This window comes from Lynx rufus, unplaced genomic scaffold (genome assembly GCF_022079265.1).
Source record: "Lynx rufus isolate CCGP_SWC_20201006 ecotype Redwood Valley unplaced genomic scaffold, mLynRuf1.p SCAF_2, whole genome shotgun sequence".
Classification (NCBI taxonomy): domain Eukaryota; kingdom Metazoa; phylum Chordata; class Mammalia; order Carnivora; family Felidae; genus Lynx; species Lynx rufus.
Window position 1 is genome coordinate 136,225,923 of NW_025814834.1, and position 18,826 is coordinate 136,244,748.

At 37.3% G+C, this 18,826-nt stretch overlaps 1 protein-coding gene across 1 annotated transcript in view; it reads right to left on the reverse strand.

Moving 5' to 3' along the window:
- The window catches only part of SLC30A7 (solute carrier family 30 member 7), an 81,178-nt gene that overhangs the window by 4,848 nt on the left and 57,504 nt on the right, over nucleotides 1-18,826 (reverse strand). The window contains exons 9-10 of the mRNA XM_047083409.1: nucleotides 10,961-11,051; nucleotides 4,480-4,629 (exon numbers count right to left, since the gene is read on the reverse strand). Coding sequence (XP_046939365.1) covers nucleotides 4,480-4,629; nucleotides 10,961-11,051 — 241 coding nt within the window. The remainder of the gene's footprint in view (nucleotides 1-4,479; nucleotides 4,630-10,960; nucleotides 11,052-18,826) is intronic.

Sequence of the window (18,826 nt, forward strand, 5' to 3'; positions counted from 1 at the left end):
AGCATGAGTGGAGGAGGGGCACAGAGAGAGGGAGACACAGAATCCGAGACAGGCTCCAGGCACCAAGCTGTCAGCACAGAGCCTGATGCGGGTCTTGAACTCATGAACCGTGAGATCATGACCTGAGCCAAAGTCGGATGCCCAACCAACTGAGCCAGCCAGGCACCCTGGTGAATGTGATGAAATTGTAAGTCATGAGCAATAACTTGGGCCCGGGTTCCTTCTTCTAAAAATTGCAAATAATAGAACCTGTTTTGTAAGGCTAGATTATTATGTTAAGCACCTGTCAAAATGCTTGGCACTGGTGGGCTCTCAGTAAAGGTGATTTGCTACTGCTATTATTTTCTGCCCTCCATCAACCAACCAATGAAAGCTTAAACCTTGTGGATTAATTAAAAACAATAAACCTAGGGACCTGTCTGCCTCACATCCTACGGCTGTTTACTCCAACCTCCTCAGAAGGTGCACATACAATGAAAAAAATGTAAAGTTGGATAAGGAAAAGTTGAAGAGTTGGGAAGCAGAATTGATACATGAAAATTAAGATTAAAACCATCTACAAACAGGAAAGGGGTAGGTAGCTTCTCCCACTCACTACCCTTACCCTTCAGCAGACATGAGGCTGGGAGAGGTCTATGGTCAGACAGGGAGGGATCAGGAGCATGGAGGGATGGGGAGGTTCCTGAAACGTGGGTAACTCCCATTTGCGCATGTGAAGAGGCTTTCTGGTTCCTTCCTGGATTATCAGTATGAACTTCTATTTTGAGGCTAGAGAATACAGCACAAAAAGCTGAAGCAGGAAGCGGGGGTTCAGGACTTAATATGCATAACAGACACAGGAGAGTAGAAAAGATGAAAGAAATCATGATAGAAGTTCTATCACTGAATAAAGAGCACGTCTTAAGCTTGACTGTCTTCAGTGCTTTGTGGAACTGAAGAGGGCAATGAAACTGAAGCATATTTGAGATTTTTTCTTCAAACATTATTTCTAACAAAACAGTATATTAAAAAAATTAACAGATGATATCAGCAAGTTTTAAAGAAACATAAAATGTTAAATTGCCGTCTTAATCCAGTATCCTTTCTCTTCCTGTTCATACACCAAATATAAAAAATAAGTTTTCTATCTCCTCAATTGCCAAATGATAACTCATTTTTTAAAAGTTAGTGCAGGGGAGAATGGGAGAGAGAACTTTTTTTATGCCAACAGAAAACCTTGTAGTTTAAAAATCGTATTATCCCTTAACTAAAAATCCCTAAGGAATCTAAGTTCACCAATTCACTTGTTTTACTCTCTCTTCATGCACAGCAAGCCAACTCCTTTGGCCATTAAAGATTAATTGATAACCAAGGAAAATGAGAAGAAAAAGAACATGCCTAATATACAGTTCTAAAGAGTCATGAAGCTTACAGTTTTATCACCAGAATGGAAAATTATAATTCGCAGACTGATGTTGGTCCTTTCAGTTTAAGGTTACTTCATATACAGTTTAGCAAGAACAACTCACTAACCAAAAACTATTACTTAAATTCTGACTTAAGATCAGCTGTAAGAAAGACACCTGAAAATGTCATAAAACCAAAAAGTGTAACTTATTATTGAGAAGATCCTTCTCGGTCTTTTGGAACTTCAATTTCTGCTACGTCAGAACCAAAACAATGATCACCAAACAACTGTACAATAATTAAAGGATGGAATGAAACATCAGTAGGGTGACCCCCGCTCCCCTCTAGAAAAAACGTGTTGAACCATCTTCACTGCAAATCCCTGGTGTCTGCTGAGCGTGGAACAGGGTGACTTGACCCTGGCTGATGAAAAGGCTTAAAATATTTTTCAGAGCTTAAAAATTTCAAAACCCAAATACAGTCTCCAAAACCAAAGAAGCAGCTGAATAAACTTTCAGCTTCAGCCATTTGAAAAGCCAAGATTTCCAGGGTTACCAGAAGAACGTCCTCCACCTACTTCAGTTACAACTTCAGCAGTTCCTAAGCACAGACACAGCTGCTTATGCATTTCTAAACCTAGAAGTGGCATTTCCTTTGCAGAGGGAAAACCGTGACTAAGCGCCCAAGTCACAGAAGAGTACAGTGTGTCCTACAGGTCAACAGGGGCTCATACAATGGGGGTGGAAGGACATGGTAGAACCAGAAGAAAAAGGTAAAGGAGAGAATGATGATCTACAAATAACGGGGGAAGAGCAAAGTTATTGCTAGCCACATTCTCCTTTGGCCTCTAACACAGGAAGGAGGTGGGAGAAGGATTCAGACGTACTGTGAAGGTCTTGCACACTTCATTATGACATGAAAGTCATAATCATACAGACTTATTATAGTGTCTGTTAAGAAAAGACACGTAGTTCTTCAGATCCCAGAGTAAGTGGTACCAGCAGACTGTTTTATACTAGAGTAAGTCTTGCTGTTGCCTATACATAAAATTATTTAATTACTTATCCCCCAAGGAACATTAACATACATTTCTCATTATTAGAGAAGAGAAATCATTTCATTTCTTTTCCTATTTTTTTTGAGATGTCATTTAATTTGTACTAAGGTCCTGAACTTAACTAAACTGCATATTATGTTCTCTTGTCCATGTCTGAAGATAATGATGTTTCTCTCCCTCTCTTCCTTTTTCTCTCCCTCTTTCCCTTTCTGTGTGTGTGTGTGTGTGTGTGTGTGTGTGTGTGTGTGTCTGTATATATCATGACCGTATTTTTGTGTTGTGGTTAAAAAGACCAATGAGAACCCAACCATACTTTTTCCATACTTAGCATATGTAAAGACAGTTTTGTTCAAATACAATTTTAAGAATTTGTTTATTCAACAAATTTATTATACATGTACATTTTTCTAAGTATTGGGAATGCAAAATCATGATGTCTGGAAGGAACCTGCAGATAAATATGTATTATCACAGGATAAAGTAATGCTGCTTGGAGGGGTTTTTAGGCTTCAGAGGGAAAGTAACAATTGAAATGGACCTTTAGATTAGAGTACAATTTGTCCCACACAGGAAAGTAAATAGTCTAGAGGGATATGAAGTACATGGGAATGAAGAACAGGAGGCTTGAAAACTGAATTGGGCTGTGCTGAAGTTTGGGTTTTATCCTGGTGGCAATGAGGAGTCTCTAAAGTTTTTATTTTTTAACTTTTTTATTTTGAAAAACTTTGAGATCAAAAGAATATTATGATAAATACCTATCTACCCATCGCCTACATTCTGCCACATTTCCTTTATTTCTCTAAAAGGAATCTTTTCACTTTTGCTGAACCATTTGAAAATCAGACATCCTGATCCTTTGCCGCTAAATCCTTCAGCATGTATCTGCTCAGAATGGGAACTTTCTTTGATAACCACAATATCATTATCACACCCAAGAAATCTAACACCTACACAATTATTATGAACTATTATGCAGTCCATATTCGAATTTCCCAATCACCCAATAATTTCCTCTGTGCCTGTTTTTTTATTTCCAATCCAAGATTCAACCAAGGATTATGCATTGCATTTAATTGTGTAGTCTCTAATCTAGCATAATCCCCTAGTGGTTATTTTCCCCCTTTCTTGACACTGACAGTTGGTAACAATGCAGGCTAACAGTCTTGTAGAAGTTTCTACAAGCTGGGATTGTCTGATTGTTTGCTAGTGATTAGATTCACATTAACCATCTCTGGCAAGAATACCACACAGGTGGTGTTATATGCTTCTCACTGCTTCACACCAGGAGGCATGTGCCAGTTTTAAAGCACACAGTTTCAAGGCATGGAAACAGTTCCTCACTAGATCTATGTGCTAGATAATTTTGGCAGCAGTGTCAACATCTAGATTATTTTGCCAAACGTTTCCAGCAAACTGGAGTGAGAGAAGAATTTCTATTTTCTCACTCTCTCCTTAGATGTTCTTATTCTCCCAATAGATAAGAGAAGAACACAGTAATCACTCCTCCAATGGTTATTGGTCACATGACTATGTCAACCCACGATGGCTTAAGCATTAATGTAATGAAATAATTTGGTTGCAGGCATGCATTGACTAATTTATGAACCCAAACACAACAGCATATTAAGCTTTTACATCAACACAGAACTATGGCTTTGCTATCATACAAAACTGCTAACACAGTCTACTTTTAGCTAAAGCCACTGACAAGGCATTATTCTTATTCCAAATGCTATTTTAGTTCCTGGCTTTAAAAAGCATTTAATATGCCTTGTAAGGAGTATACAATAAAGGAGGATCTACTTTTTCTTAAAAGAATTCAAATTAGTGCAATAATGAGTAAATAGGAATATCTTCCTTAAGAGTATTAACTAAAATTAGAATCCCAAATTTGACAGTATGAGTGAAAAAAGTACCTTTATACTTTCCTCATAGGATAGGATAGATATAAGTATTTACTCTGTTAAATAGTAAATATTTTTTAAGCTAGTAGATAAATTCAAAGATCCTTAAGAAGTTAATAAAAGAAGTCATACCTGAGTAAAAATGTTATGTGTTTGGCTTAAAATCCACCTGGCATCAGCATCAGGTGCTACTACTAATTTCAAGGTCCCAACGTAAACATCAGAACATAAGGTCCAGAAGTGCTGTTCTTGTAAACTGTAAACTCCTTGTAACTGCTGCACCTGAAATATAAAGGACAGATATTAGCATCGTAATCAAGCACAAGGGCCCCCTTATTTTATTATGTATGTTATTTTATTATTATTATATGCAACAGTTCAGGAAACTCTTACTTAAATTATTAACCATAATATTATCATATTATTACGTGGCATTTCAGTAAACATGGATTCTATTCTCTGGTTCAAAAACGGGGTTGGAGAGGGGTGCTTGGGTGGCTCAGTTGTTAAAGGTCCGACTTTGGCTCAGGTCATGATTTCACAGTTCGTGGGTTCAAACCCCACGTCGGGCTCTGTGTTGACAGCTCAGAGCCCGGAGCCTGCTTTGGATTCTGTGTCTCCCTCTGTCTCTATCCCTTCCCTGCTCACACTCTGTCTCTGTCTCTCTCAATAATAAATAAACATTAAAAATAATGTAAAAAGGGGCTGGAGATATTTGAATTAACTAGCAAATACCTATTGGGTACTCATTATGTGCTGTGGCAGGTGTTTGGGAAATATGAATGAAGCCCTATCAAAATATGTAGGGTACAGCTAACAGAGCACCTAGATGGAAATTTACATTTTCAAATACATTGATCAGAGAACACAAATGAGCTAAGAAACTAGAACAACAAAGTGAACTCCACGAAATTGGAAGGAAGTAAATAAAGGACAGAAATTAATGAACCAGAGATTTAGAAACTGTTAGAATTCACAGTATCAAAAAAGTAGCTCCTTGAAAGATTAGTGAAGTAGAGAAGTCAGTATTTCTTAAAGGGGGCATATTTTGGACAGGACAGTTCTTCACTGTGCCAGAAACTACAAGACCTTTGCATCCCCAAGCCCCCAAGGAGCTAAATGCCAACACAAACCCTTCTCTGAATCATGTGATAACAAAAAAGAGAGAGAAGTCGCTAAGTTTTTCCAATGGCTCCTTAAGGTTGTCCTTAAGCTGACAACCATTGGGAAGACAACCTCTGATGGAGGTTTAAAAAAAAAAAAAAAAAAAAAAAGAATGAAAAGGGAAACCAACTACACACAACAGATTTAAAAGTTGAATCCAAACACTTCTCACCATCTCCACTGCTATCAGCCTAGCTGAAGACAGCATTATCTCAAGTCTGGATTATATCTCAAGTATATCTCAATTATATATCTCCAGTATATATCAAGTATTATTATCTCCAGTATAATTATAATAATAATAAAATATTTTAATAACTGCTCTATTTCTATTCTTGCACCTCTTCCATCTATTCTCATCACAGTAGCCCGAGTGCGATCCTGTTAGTTTGGGTCAGATGCTGCCACTTGCCTGTTCAAAATCCTCCAAGGACTTCCCATCTTACACTGAACAAAAACCAATGTTTTCACGATGACTTCCACGGACCCGTGTCACATGGCCCCCCCCTTTACCTGACCACCTCACCTCCTATTGCGCTGGCCTTGCTCCTTCTTCCCCAGCTAAACCAGCGTCCTCACCACTGGCTGAAAAGTCTGGCACACTCCCGCCTCCGGGTATTTGCTGTTCCCTCTGCCTGCAGTGTACCTCCCTTCCTGATTTCTACTCGCTCGACTATGTGTGGGTTTTTAGGCAAATGTCATCTCAGTAAGTTACTGTAACTCTGTGCTCTGGGTCTTCTGTTACTTTATCTAAAATAATGTTTTCACTTTCATGTTTCTCTGCTTTTTTTTTTCCTTTTTTTTTTTTCCTTTTTAGAGCATATTGTCACATATTGCATTACTCCTTTATATTATTTATAATTTTTATTGCCTGTCTCTCCAGCAGAACTTAAGCTCAATAAGAGCAGGGATGTATTTTTGTTTTTTTATGTTTTGTATCCTTAGCACCTAAAAACAATTCCTGCCCCAAGTAAGTTGCTCAGTAAATTGTGTGTGTGTCTATGTGTGTGTATAATATATATACATAAACACACACAAAATAAAAACATGATTTTGAAAACCTAAACAAAATGGATACGTTTTTGGAAATACAGAAAATGCTGTAATATGAGAAAAAAGTAAATGTGGGAAAGGACCATTAAAAATTGAATATGTAGGGGTTAATACACAAAATATAAAAATAACTCATACAACTCAATAGCAAAAAACCAAACTCTCTGATTAAAAAATGGACAGGGGTGCCTGAGTGGCTCAATCAGTTAAGCATCCGGCTTTGGCTCTGGTCATGATCTTGCAGTTCGTGAGTTCAAGCCCCATGTTGGACTCTGTGCTGACAGCTCAGAGCCTGAAGCCTGCTTCGGATTCTGTGTCTCCCTCTCTCTCTGCCCCTTCCCCACTCATGCTCTGTCTCTCCCTCAAAAATAAATAAACGTTAAAAAAAAATGGACAGAGGATTAGAATAGACATTTTTCCAGAGAAGACATACAGATGACCAACAGATAGGTAAAAAGGAGTTCAACTCATTAATCACTAGGGAAATGCAAATCAAAACCACAATGAATTACCACCTTACACCTGTTAGAATGCCTATTAGCAAAAAGACAAGATCCTTTTCAATTCTGAGATTCTCTGATTTTTAAGTAATCCATTTGGGATGTTAATTAAGAAAAAGTGGAACTTAGATCTATCAAAAACATTCATTTTTATCAGAATTTGATGAACGTAGGCATTATTTTCTATAAACTCCAAGACAGTTGGTAGGAAATTTGAGACACTACCCACCATGCCCTTTTTAAAAACTGCTTTTACTGGGAAAAGAGGTCAAGGTGGACTTTTTCTTCCTCTTTCAGGACTCTGATGATGTAGTGGCTAGAACCTGATTATCACCCTACATTTTTTCTAAATGGCATCCTCAGGGGATATACTGTGAGTGAAATAACCAACTGAACAGATTTCTTCTACCTCTAAGAAAGCAAGTACTCTTGTAGTAAGACTAAGGAATGATTCCTAGACAAACTGACTTTAACTCTCCTCACATTAAAAAATACGGGGAAACTGTAGTTACAGATGAAAATCTGTGTTGCTTTTCCTACTCTGATGGTGTGGTAGAACAGAAAGGGCATGAGCTTTGGAGTCAGATGGATAAGGAGTAGAATGCTGGTTCAGCCACTAGCATTTGTGACCTTGGATGAGTTAAATTCTCTGAGCCTCAATTTTACCTATGCAAAGGACGATAAAACTTACCCTGTATAAATATGGTGAAGACCAGAAACAATATATGTAAAATACTTAGTACAGGAACCAGCTTTATATTAAACATTCAATAAATTGCTCCCTTCTCTTCCATAATTATGATGACTATCCTACCTTACAATCATAACCACAAATGTCAAAATGGGCAACACTTCACTTTCCCTCCTTCAAAAAAACCCCCCTTTTACACCTTCTTCTTTTTTCCTCTGGCTTTCTAAGCTTTTTTGTTTGATTACACTGCCTTATAAATCATAAAGAAAATAAAAGTACATAGAAAATCCCTTATCCTATACCACCAAATCCACCAGTTGACCCTCATCTATGTCAGCACATTTTTTTTTAAGTTTATTTATTTATTTTGAGAAAGAGAAAGACAACACATGAGCAGGGGAGGGGCAGAGAGAGAGAATCCCAAGCAGGCCCCACACTGCCAGGGCAGAGCCCGACACGGGGCTTGAACCCAGGAACCATGAGATCATGACCTGAGCCAAAGTCAATGCTTAACTGACTGAACCCTATGTCAGCACTTTCTGCACCCCCCCTCCAGGGATACAGTACCCCTGGCTTCCTTCTACACTGAATTCCCCCATAGGGCTTTCAGTTCTATCCTTTTTCTTCTTAAGAACTTCATTCTTTCAATAACCACCTTTACTACCATACCATCGATTTCTTCCTCTAGGATGGCCCATTCCTATCAATAACAAACATGCTCCTGAACTACGCTGTGTAATACAGAAATAACTACACACATATGCCTGTTTAGCTACATGAGAATTAAAATACATTAACAAAGTCAGTTGTGCTAGCCATACTTCAAGTGCTCAATAGCCACATGCTGTTTCTGATCTCTGTACTGGATGGTGCAGATTATACAATATTTCCATTACTGGGGAAAGTTCTATGGGACAGCACTGTTCTAAAATATCTTATTTTAAAAACTGATACTGCCTGATACTACATCCATACCAGGCTGTCACCTCATTTCTTTGCTCCTTTTAACAGCAGCACTTCTTTTTTTTTTTTACTTTTTTAATTTTTTTTATTATTCTTTTTAAATTTTTATTTAGTTTATTTTTTTAATTTACATCCAAGTTAGTTAGCATATAGTGCAACAATGATTTCAGGAGTAGATTCCCTAGTGCCCCTTACCCATTTAGCCCATCCCCCCTCCCACACCCCCTCCAGTAACCCTCAGTTTGTTCTCCATATTTATGAGTCTCTTCTGTTTTGTCCCCCTCTCTGTTTTTATATTATTTTTGTTTCCCTTCCCTTATGTTCATCTGTTTTGTCTCTTAAAGTCCTCATATGAGTGAAGTCATATGATTTTTGTCTTTCTCTAATTTCACTTAGCATAATACCCTCCAGTTCCATCCATGCAGCTGTAAATGGCAAGATTTCATTCTTTTTGATTGCTGAGTAATACTCCATTGTATATATATACACCACCTCTTCTTTATCCATTCATCCATCGATGGACATTTGGGCTCTTTCCATACTTTGGCTATTGTTGATAGTGCTGCTACAAACATTGGGTTTTATAGCAACACTTCTTAAATAGTCTTAGCTACTATCCCTAATTTCCCCAATTCATTTTCTCCTTAATCTACTCAAATCATGCTCTCCTCCCCAAACTCCTCTGAAACTGGTCTTATCAAGGTCATTAGCGATGTTCATGATGCCAGTCAATGGTAACTTCTCTGTTCCTATCCTGCTTGCCCCTCAGAAAGATTCAGGGCAGTTGATTACTGCTTCCTTCTTCAGTTCTGAGAGACTACACTCTTCTGGTTTTCCATTTCCCTTACTAACCACTCCTTTTCCTGGCTTTCTACCGCCTGTGCTGTAAATCTGGAGGTGAGAGTAAGGGTAAAAAGAAGAGAGCTTAATTCTCCCAAGGTAATCTCATATAATCCTAATATTTTAAATATTCATATATTGATGTCTCAAAACTCTTTCTAGTCCTACCTAATCTGTCCCTGAACACCAGATCTGCATATCCAACCACTGCATTTATATCTCCCCTATACCAATAGTAGGTGTTTCAATTCTAACATATGCAGAATAGAACTCTTGATTTGGGGGATTTTCCATCCTCAAACCTACATCAATACAACCTTAATCTTAACAAATGGTATCAGCATCTACCTAGCTGAGAGGCAATACTTTTTCTCCTCTCCACTAATATATAATCCATCTCCGAAAATGTATCCCAAATATGTCCTTACCTCCATCTTCACTGCTACCTCTTTAGTCCTAGCCACTATTTCTCCCCACATAGATAACAACAGCCTCATCACTGGCTTTCTTTCTTTCGTTCTCTCTAGAATTTGTTCTCCAGTAGCAAGCAGAATAATCTTTTAAAAACATAAGTTTTAGGACACTGTACCTGCCTAAAAATTTTCTAATGCTTCCCACTGGATTAAAATTAAATCTAAACTTCTTGGTAAGACCAAAATCTCTGTATGATCTGGCCCCTACCATTCTCTGCAGCCTTTCCAGCCACTCATGCCTTTGTTGATTACACTCCAGCCACAGTAGCCTTTTCTTCTGTTCCTCACAACTCAAAATTAGTTCCAGCCACAGAACTTCTGCGCTAAGCATAAACTGTTCCTTTGCCTGAAACCCTCTCCTCCACGATTTTCATAAGGCTGGCTCCTTCATGTCATCAAGGTTTCGATTTCCTTGAATATAATTTCCTTAGTGAATCTAAGGTAACCATCCATGTCTACCACATCACTTTGTTTTACTTCTATTATAGTAACGTCATGGATATTTTCTTACGTCTCAAGGTATTTAGTGCCTGTTTTTCCCCACTAGACCGTACACTCTTCGAGAACAGAGACACTGTCTGTCTTGCTTACTCTTATATCCTTAGTACCTTATTAGAATACCCGGCACAAAGTAGGAGCTCGAAAGATACAGGTTGAATAAATGCTTATATCATCTGCTATTCATACCTATATTTTAAAAGAACTGCTCAAATTCTAAACAGGGACAAGTTCTACCACATTTTCCTTAGTAAAGTTCAGTATTTTCCAATGATTTTATTCTGGTTTGTGTAAATAGCATTCATGGTCAGCATTCAATCTTGAAGAAATACTAAATTATATACATATGCTACCCATATTTGTAAAAGTTAAAAACCCTAACAGCTTGGAAACAACATAAAATTTAATGGCCTGGAAGCTCTGAAACTTACCCTCTGATAGCACTGAGGCAGAGTATTTTCCAACACTGGAGGGGTTCTCTGCATTAATATGCCAACAGATTCTCTTAAAAGAGGAATAACGCTAAAGAAAAGGAAGAAAACATTTATTAAATCCATTCTGACAATCCCATTCTGCAAGAAAGTAATAACATACCTCCCTATACTAGAACATAGTAAGATTTATCAGAATAATATGAAGAAGAAAGAATCTAGTCATTGTTCTAAATTTGTCCTGTGATCGGTAAGTTATTATTAAAAATAAAAGAGCTAGATAAAATGCACTAACATACGAAACACTGAACTATACTACTGAATAGTATTGAAGCATCAAAAATCTAAACATAGGAGTCATTCAACTGCTATTTAAAGCATTATTTCAATTGACCAGAATCTTCCAATGTAATCTATAAAATATACAATGGCCAACTGGTCCTTATTGTTTATCAAATATTACATGTATGTATCTGAATAGTATTGTAAGGAAAAATACAAAAAAATTAATATGGTATATTAGTCCATTCATCCAATATTTTTACAGCCCAATTACATATCAATTATATATCTTTCGTTACCAGCTATATATCTTTCATTATTTAAAAAATAGAAGGGAGGGGTGCCTGGGTGGCTCAGTTAAGCGTCTGACTCTGGCTCAGGTCATGATCTCACAGTTCGTGAGTTCGAGCCCTGCGTTGGGCTCTGTGTGACAGCTCGGAGCCTGGAGCCTGCTTCAGATCCCATGTCTCCCTCTCTGTTCCTCCCTTGCTCGCACACTGTCTCTTTCTCAAAAAAATAAATAAATAATAATAATAATAAACAAATATAGATTTAAAAAATTTAAATAAAATAAAAAGTAGAGAAGCCTCGATATAACCACAGATCTAGTGCATCAGCACCTTTAGTGACAGGGTCTGAATGTCTGTGTGTATTGCTGCAGCCAGTCCTCCACCAGTATTTGGAAATCACTACTTTAAGCTCTTTGGATGGTTAAATGTCCACAAAACAACTAACAGTACAATGATGAGGGTGACTCTACTGCAGCAGTTCTCTTAACTATCTAGACATCAAATTCACCTTAGAGTCTTATTTGTTTTCATTTCTGACAGATTAAATCAGAATCTTTGAAGGGAAGTCAAGGCATCTGTTCTCATTTGCTTACTATTTTTAAAAGTTTTTATTTATTTATCTTGAGGGGGGGAGAGAGAGAGAGACAGCACAAAGAGGGGAGGGGCAGAGAGAGGAGAGAGGAGAATCCCAAGTAGGCTCCATGCTGTCAGTGCGGAGCTCAATACGGAGCTCAAACTCACAAACTGTGAGATCATGAGCTGAGTCGATACCAAGAGGTGGACACTCAACCAACTGAGCCACCCAGGTATTCCACGGCATATGTTTTTAAAAAGCTCTCCACATGATTCCAGTGGGTCAGGGTGGCCAGGCACAGCTCTACTGCTTGAAGCAGACTGAGAGGAGGTCAGAAAAAGCTTCACTGCACTAATAACTTAAGCCAGTGCTCTCTTTTAAATGTGGACAATCTCAAAATTTCCAAAGTAAAATCCCTTCTAGTTACAGCTGTAGGAGACAGAGACAAAAGAAACATATATTTCAAGATAGGCAGAAGTTGAAATGTACCTTAAATATTAGTGATATTTCTTTTTTTTTTTTAAGTTTTGTTTTTATTTAAGTTATCTCTACATCTGATGTGGTGCTTGAATTCACAACTCCAAAATCAAGAGTCATGTACTCCTCTGACTGAGCCAGCCAGGCACCCCCCAAAATTAGTGATGTTTCTGACAGGTGGAAAGGAAGAGGAGACATTCAAAGAACAAAGACAATGAGAACAGAGAGGATGCTTGTCTTCCTCACAATTCCCAAGGAGGCCTAGTAAAGTGCTGGTTCCAAAGTCAGCCCACAATAAATACTTGTTGGTTAAATCAATGATAGATAAGCAAATATTAGATGTTTTAGAATCTAGATTAAAGATAGGAAATGGGCAGAAGGAAGCAATTACGAGACTGTTCCCACAAGTTAAGTGCACAGTGATAAGTACTTGGATAATGAAAGTAAGATAGGAACAGAGATAACTAGGAAAATTAAACAGATATGGAGAGAAATAACTGGTGTCTAACTGGATGTAGTGAAGAAACAGTGAAGTGACACCAAGGACAAGTCCAAAAGACAAAAAGCATGGAGGGAATGGCAGTATGAAGATGAAAACTCAGTGTAGACAGGAGGTTAAGTCACATTCAAGTGAAAATATTCTTTAGTCAGATTAAGAGCTAAGTACGAATAATTAGATGCCACCTTTAATTCCTTCTTCTCCCTTTAAACCCCCATGCTCTAAATCACTAAGTTCTCAAGATTTAACATCCTAAATCTCTCTTGCCTCCATCCTTGTCATTCTACTACACTTGTCTACAATAATCTCTACATCTTCACTTGGATTATTATAATAGCCTCCTAGCGGGCCATTTTTGCCTCTAGTCTTACTTCAAGTCCATTGTGATAAGCAGCTTCAAAGATGGATCCCAATGGCCCATGCCTCCCTACTTTTCATGTTCTTGTGCAATCCCCTACTCTTGAGTGTGGGCTGGACCTAGTGACTTGAATACAGCACAGCAAAAGTGGGACATGGCACTTCTAAAATCAGGTTAAAAGACTCTTGTTCACCCTGCTCTCTTACGCTCTCACTTTGCTCACAGCTGTCATGTTGTGACCTGTTCTAAGGAAAAGCCCAAGTGACAAGCAACTGAGGGATGCCTCCTTGGAGGAACTGAGACCCTCAGTCCAATAGTCCAAAAGGAACTCAGTACTTTCAACAACCACTTCAGTGAGCTTAGAAGTGGATTCTCCCCCAAATGAACCTTAGAATGACTGTAGCCCTGGCTGACACCTTGACTGCCATCTTGTGAGTGACTCTGAGCCAAGGATCCTCACTGACTATGACCAGGTTCCTGAACCCAAACTATAAGATAATGCCCATTATTTTAGCTACTAGGTTTTTTTTATTTGTTATGCATTCTTAGATAACTAATATAACCATTCTTTTTAAAACTATTAGACTAATCTATCTAAAATCAGTATCTGACCCTATTATCCCTTCCCCATTAAAAAAAAAAATCCCTTAAAAGCTCCCCACTGCCTAGGGGATTAAATGTAAGCTCTTCAACATGGTATATTTTTGGATCTGCCCTGCCTAGCTTCACATCCTATCAATCCTTGCTTCACATTTTAAGCCCTCAAACCAAACATACTTGCACTTTACTTTTAGCTGTTTCTTCTTTTCATGCTTACTCATGCTGTCACTTCTGCCTAGAATGTCCCTAAACTGCCTTGTAGTCTGGCTTCTATTCCTTCTCTAAAATCTCAAGTGTCACCCCTTCTAGGGTATATTTCCTGATCCCAAACTGTTCTTCTCTCAACTGTACGAAATGTCCTGTCTGTGCTCCTTAAAAAAAAAAAAAAAAAAAAAAAAAAAAAAAAATCTGCGCTACCTATGGCAACGTTAGAGCAACTAGAAGTGGGGTTAAGGATTTTTACAGCAAAAGAATACTGGTTATTCCTTCATGTAACCTGAAGAGCAGTGTCTGTTTCTATCTACTGTGCTGTTATTATTATACAGGTGAGGATGCCCTGGGTTTATAAAAAAGGCAAAGAAAAACATGTTGGTAGACTCACAGGCTACAATTCAACCATTATAACATTTTTCTTTCCCCTCTCCATCATTTCTCAAGAAAAAGAAAGGACCAGTCACAGAATATTTTTACAAACTAACTTACAATTTTTATGTTTTCCTACTTTCCTTACTGTACTTTTCAGAAAGTGAGGCACAAAAATGGTTCTGCTATAATGAAAGTTTGAGAAAAAAGAGGTTTTTTTTTTTTTCTATGTACCTCTTAGAACCACACAGAAAAATTTAGCTATTTTGATCATTTCTTCTTCAATCTTTATCCCAAGGAACTGCTAATAATGCCTAAAGATATCTGAGGTAGAAAATGGACTCATGATACTTGGGTTCTAATTCTGCCATTAAATAACTCTGGACAAATTGTGTAGCCTTCCAGAGCAGCAATTTTCTCATCTGTAAAATGAGGAAGCGGATTAAATATCTAGGCAATTCCTTCCATCCTCATTTTTCATTCCATAAGGAAAAAAATGGTCAAACTACAAGGAATACTAGTGCAAGAATATATTTGGAAATGAAAGAAAATGTTACATATATATATGTATACGTATATATACATCTGTATATACGTATATCAAGCATCACAACATGAGGAGAGATCTACTTGGCAAACTGCTTTACTCCTGCAAATGAATTTTATTAAGCAATCAATATGAATAAGCAACTATTGAACTATTTGGTATCATATTTCCTAGAACTAGATGGAATCTTACTCTAGATTTGGAAATGATGGTCTAGAACACCAAAGGAACTTGCTGAAGGACACAGCTAGTGAGTAGGAGAGCTAGAATAAAAAGACCAAGACTTTGGACTCCAAATTCAATTTTGAAAAGTTCAAGTCAACATTTATTATATGCCTACTATGAGCCAAGCATGTGCTAGGCACTGGAAATAAAACGATAAATAATACACAATAGCTACTTTAATGGAATCCACAACTTTTGAAAAAGCCTATAGAGAGGTCACTGGAAATCAGGCAACACACACTCATTCAGGGCCCAGCATTTGGAAGAAGGTACATATGAATGGAAAACAACTAGAGACGATGTCTGTATCCATTTTCATTTCCCATGAAATTTTGGCGAACAGCTTTCTTTATTAATGTGTTGGTAACTTACTTTTAAATATCCCTTTTAAAATAGAGAAAAATGGGCAAAAATAGAAAATACAGACCTTACTGTAGCAGAAGGCAAACACTATGAGCAATGATATTATTAAACAGCAGATGTGAAACATCTTTTTGCAAATGACTTTTAAAATATAATGTTTTAGGGGGCGCCTGGGTGGCTCAGTCGGTTAAGGGTCCGACTTCGGCTCAGGTCATGATCTCACAGTTTGTGGGTTCGAGCCCCGTGTCAGGCTCTGTGCTGACAGCTCAGAGCCTGGAGCCTGCTTCAGATTCTGTGTCTCCCTTTCTCTCTGCCCTTTGCCTGCTCACACTCTATCTCTCTCTCTCAAAAATAAACAAACATTAAAAATTTTTTTTTAAAATATAATGTTTTAGAATACCTAGGCATAGTCTAGTTTTTCTAATTTTTGTGTTAGCTAAAACACAATAAGTAAGAGATGACTGAGTCTAATCTATAATAATCCTTGAAGAGATCAGCCTTAAAACCTTAAGGACATTTCCCCAACACAGTCTCTTAATAAGGCACCCAGAACAACCATCTACAAATTTATCCAAACCTTTGTTCAACTTTTTATGTCTATATTCCATGTATGTTGCTTCCCAAAGCCAGCTATGCCTTGCCATCACATTTGTTTAAAAAAGAAGGAGGAGGAGGAGGGGGGTGGGAAGGAAGGAAGGATGGATGGACTAGTATTTCCTCTTTTCTCATAAAATTCATTTATTTACAGGTGGCTTAGTTTGAGGATTCTAGAACTGGTGAAGAAGTTCCATGATCACAGATAACACACTATTAGAATTAATAGGGAATTTAGAAATCATTTACTTTAACACTCAATTTAAGAATCATAATGCAAATAAACATTTTAATAAAATTAATTTTATTTATTTTTTTTTTTAATTTTTTTTTTTTCCAACGTTTATTTATTTTTGGGACAGAGAGAGACAGAGCATGAACGGGGGAGGGGCAGAGAGAGAGGGAGACACAGAACTGGAAACAGGCTCCAGGCTCTGAGCCATCAGCCCAGAGCCCGACGCGGGGCTCGAACTCACGGACCGCGAGATCGTGACCTGGCTGAAGTCGGACGCTTAACCGACTGCGCCACCCAGGCGCCCCAATAAAATTAATTTTAAAATAACTAAATAAAAGATATCAATGGTATAAGGAAATAATATATAACAGTAGTTTTTTTTTTGGTAATGGCCAATGAGGTGTTTATTGATATTGCTATATTATAAGATTTGAAATGGCTGCCTGCTTCAGTAGACATTTAATAAAATGTTTATATTCAACAGCAGCAAGCATTTCGCCAAAGCACATGGATGTGTCACACTAATTTTGTCTAATAGGAATTCTAAAATCGTGTAAGGATTTCAGAGGTAACTAGAAGTAGGTCATGAAACTGTGGAAGAGGGAGAAAGGTACTTGCTAAACCTTTCAGCAATTCAGAACCAAGGTCAATTTCTGTAACAATTTCAAAGATCATAAGAATGTAAAAGAAACTTGCAGAAACTTTATTTTTGCTTTTTAAAATTGTGTTTAGCTCAGGAGTTTGCGCCCATATTTTTCTGATTAACTATCGTAATGGGAAATCATAAAACAGATTTTAGCATGGATCTATCTACCCATAATGAAAGGATACTGGGAAAAAGACAAGCTTAGCAAATTCCTGACTGAGCTAACACTTAGAGTTTCATCCAAACCCAAAGAGGAAGCATTTGGAAACAATTAGAGGTTCACTTCTGGTTGACTAACTCAATTCTAACTTTAACAATGAAACACCATTTTCCTAACATATATAAAAGGCATGAGTCATTAGGTATATGAGTTTACCAGTAAAACAGGGTAATGGTTTTATTCTTCAAAAGCTGAAGGTAAATCAAGTTTATAATCATATAGTCATAAACATAAAATTAATGTGAAAATTTAAATGCTGGCAGATTAAATAAGCAATAGTTATTACTCTTTATTGCCAGTAACTTTGCAAATGAAAATATACTCAAATCTTACTTTGGAAGCAGCTTTTAGTGAAAGTCTCACCATTTCAACAGTAAATTATCTAGCCATAATTATGAATAAGCCAAACAAAATAAAAGGGTATACATTATGAAAACTTCTGAAGAACAGACTAGTGATAATCATAATGCTTAGCAATAAAAAATTTCAGAGGGCTGAAACTATTACTTAGATCTGAGAATAAACACCTATAATAATAATTAAAACATAATTACTGATTCAACTTTTTGAATTGGCTTATGGGCTCAGTCCTTGGGCATATTATCAGGGGTTCTTATAATCTACAAACATAGAAAAAGATAGTTGCACTTTTTGAAGAACCCATACATTGGAAGGTCTGGTATTTGCCACACACTTGAAAATATTTACTGGACAAATAGCCAAAGAAAACTGACCCCAAATTGAAATGTACTCTATGTTTCGACACAGTAGTCCTATGGCAAGCTGTAAATATGCAGTCATATTTGCCTAAAAACAATTATTTCATACTGATGAACAATTACCTTAGTTAACCCAGAATTCCATAAGCCTAATATAGAAGAGATAATCCCAAACCACAGGGATTGTGGTGTACCTTATAATTATACAGAATTTCAAAACCTATGGCTTAAATCAATGCACATTTACAGAGTACCTACTTTACTCAATAATGGTGATAATAAGATACCCTAAAATATGCCTAGAACTCAGAGCCAAAGTCATGAAAAGGTCATCCCTTATTTCTTAAACTTCTGGAACTTAATTATAACACCTAATGCATCTGGTCTTTGGACCAAAAGCATTAGTAAATACTGCCAAATCAGTAAATAATTAGTAATGTCTTTGTTTAGACAACACCTAATAGTTTTTAAAGTCCCTTCGTAAATTTTTTCTAATTTGATCCTCACACCAGCCTTAAGTTAGTAACCTTAAGAAAAATATCCCATTTTGGAATAATCGAATGTCAGATGCAGAGATCACTTAGGCCAACTCTCTCATTTTACAGAAGAGGAAACCGGCTCAGAGACGTTAAGACAACTCGCTCTCTGTTACACA